The sequence below is a fragment of the Alligator sinensis genome, unplaced genomic scaffold (assembly GCF_000455745.1).
Source record: "Alligator sinensis unplaced genomic scaffold, ASM45574v1 C64618684_1, whole genome shotgun sequence".
Classification (NCBI taxonomy): Eukaryota; Metazoa; Chordata; order Crocodylia; family Alligatoridae; genus Alligator; species Alligator sinensis.
In genome coordinates this window covers 1-805 of record NW_005845992.1, presented here as the reverse complement: position 1 = coordinate 805, position 805 = coordinate 1, and the positions used below count along the sequence as shown (strand labels likewise).

At 50.9% G+C, this 805-nt stretch overlaps 1 protein-coding gene across 1 annotated transcript; it reads right to left on the bottom strand.

The window, feature by feature from the left end:
* Positions 1 to 5: 5 nt before the first annotated feature.
* On the bottom strand, positions 6 to 800 carry LOC102387080 (glycosyltransferase family 92 protein F13G3.3-like; the record flags this gene model as incomplete). Its single annotated transcript, XM_006039387.1, has 1 exon — positions 6 to 800. A coding segment is annotated over one exon (795 nt), but the record flags the coding sequence as incomplete, so codon positions are not given.
* Positions 801 to 805: the final 5 nt, after the last annotated feature.

Sequence of the window (805 nt, the reverse complement as noted above, 5' to 3'; positions counted from 1 at the left end):
GTGGCAGTGAACACGGTGTTGGGGAAGATGTGATTCTCAAAGAGGAAAACGCCAGTTTCTGGATTCTGCTCCTGAAGACTCCTCATCATGGTTTTCCAATCCGGGTGCTTCGCGGGCAGAATAATCTCATCGATATCATTGAGCAGCACAAACCTGCTCCGGTACATGTTGCGATACACGCAGTCATTGAGAGCGGTGATTTGTCCGTAGTAACCGATGTGCGTCCCATCCTTCGGGAAGCGCCAGTGAGGAGACACCTTGAGGTGGGAGGTGATGGGCCAGGGAATGACCTCGACGGTCCCTTCTGCAATATAAAAGGCCAGGACGCTCTCCATCAGGGGGCTGCAGCTGTTCTTATAGATCACCACCCTCTGGGCCCCCAGAATTTTGTACATCTCCATGCTCTGTATAAATTGTAAGACGTTGTTGTAGTTTCCAAACATGGTTGAGATGCACACGGTGAAGTCAGCAGAAAAGGGCTCAGGCTTGCGGTTCTTTATTTCAAATCTGGGCAGCTGCTCAATATTTCCATTAGGGAACGAGTGAATCGACACATAGCTCGGATCACAGGTGGGGGGTTCTGCACAGAGCAGGTCTGCTGCACCGTACGGGAAGTCAAATCGATCCGAGTGGACATCAATGTCTGCCCTAGATACGTGTACTTCCCCATCGGGCTGGCAGCAGAACCAGCAGTAAAGTGCCGTCACCTCCTCATGGTGAACAATCCCAATCACTCGGGTGATTTTGCTCTCTCTGTTATCAAAGTACGGGGCTACGATAAAGGTTCTGTTATCCTCCAAGGCTG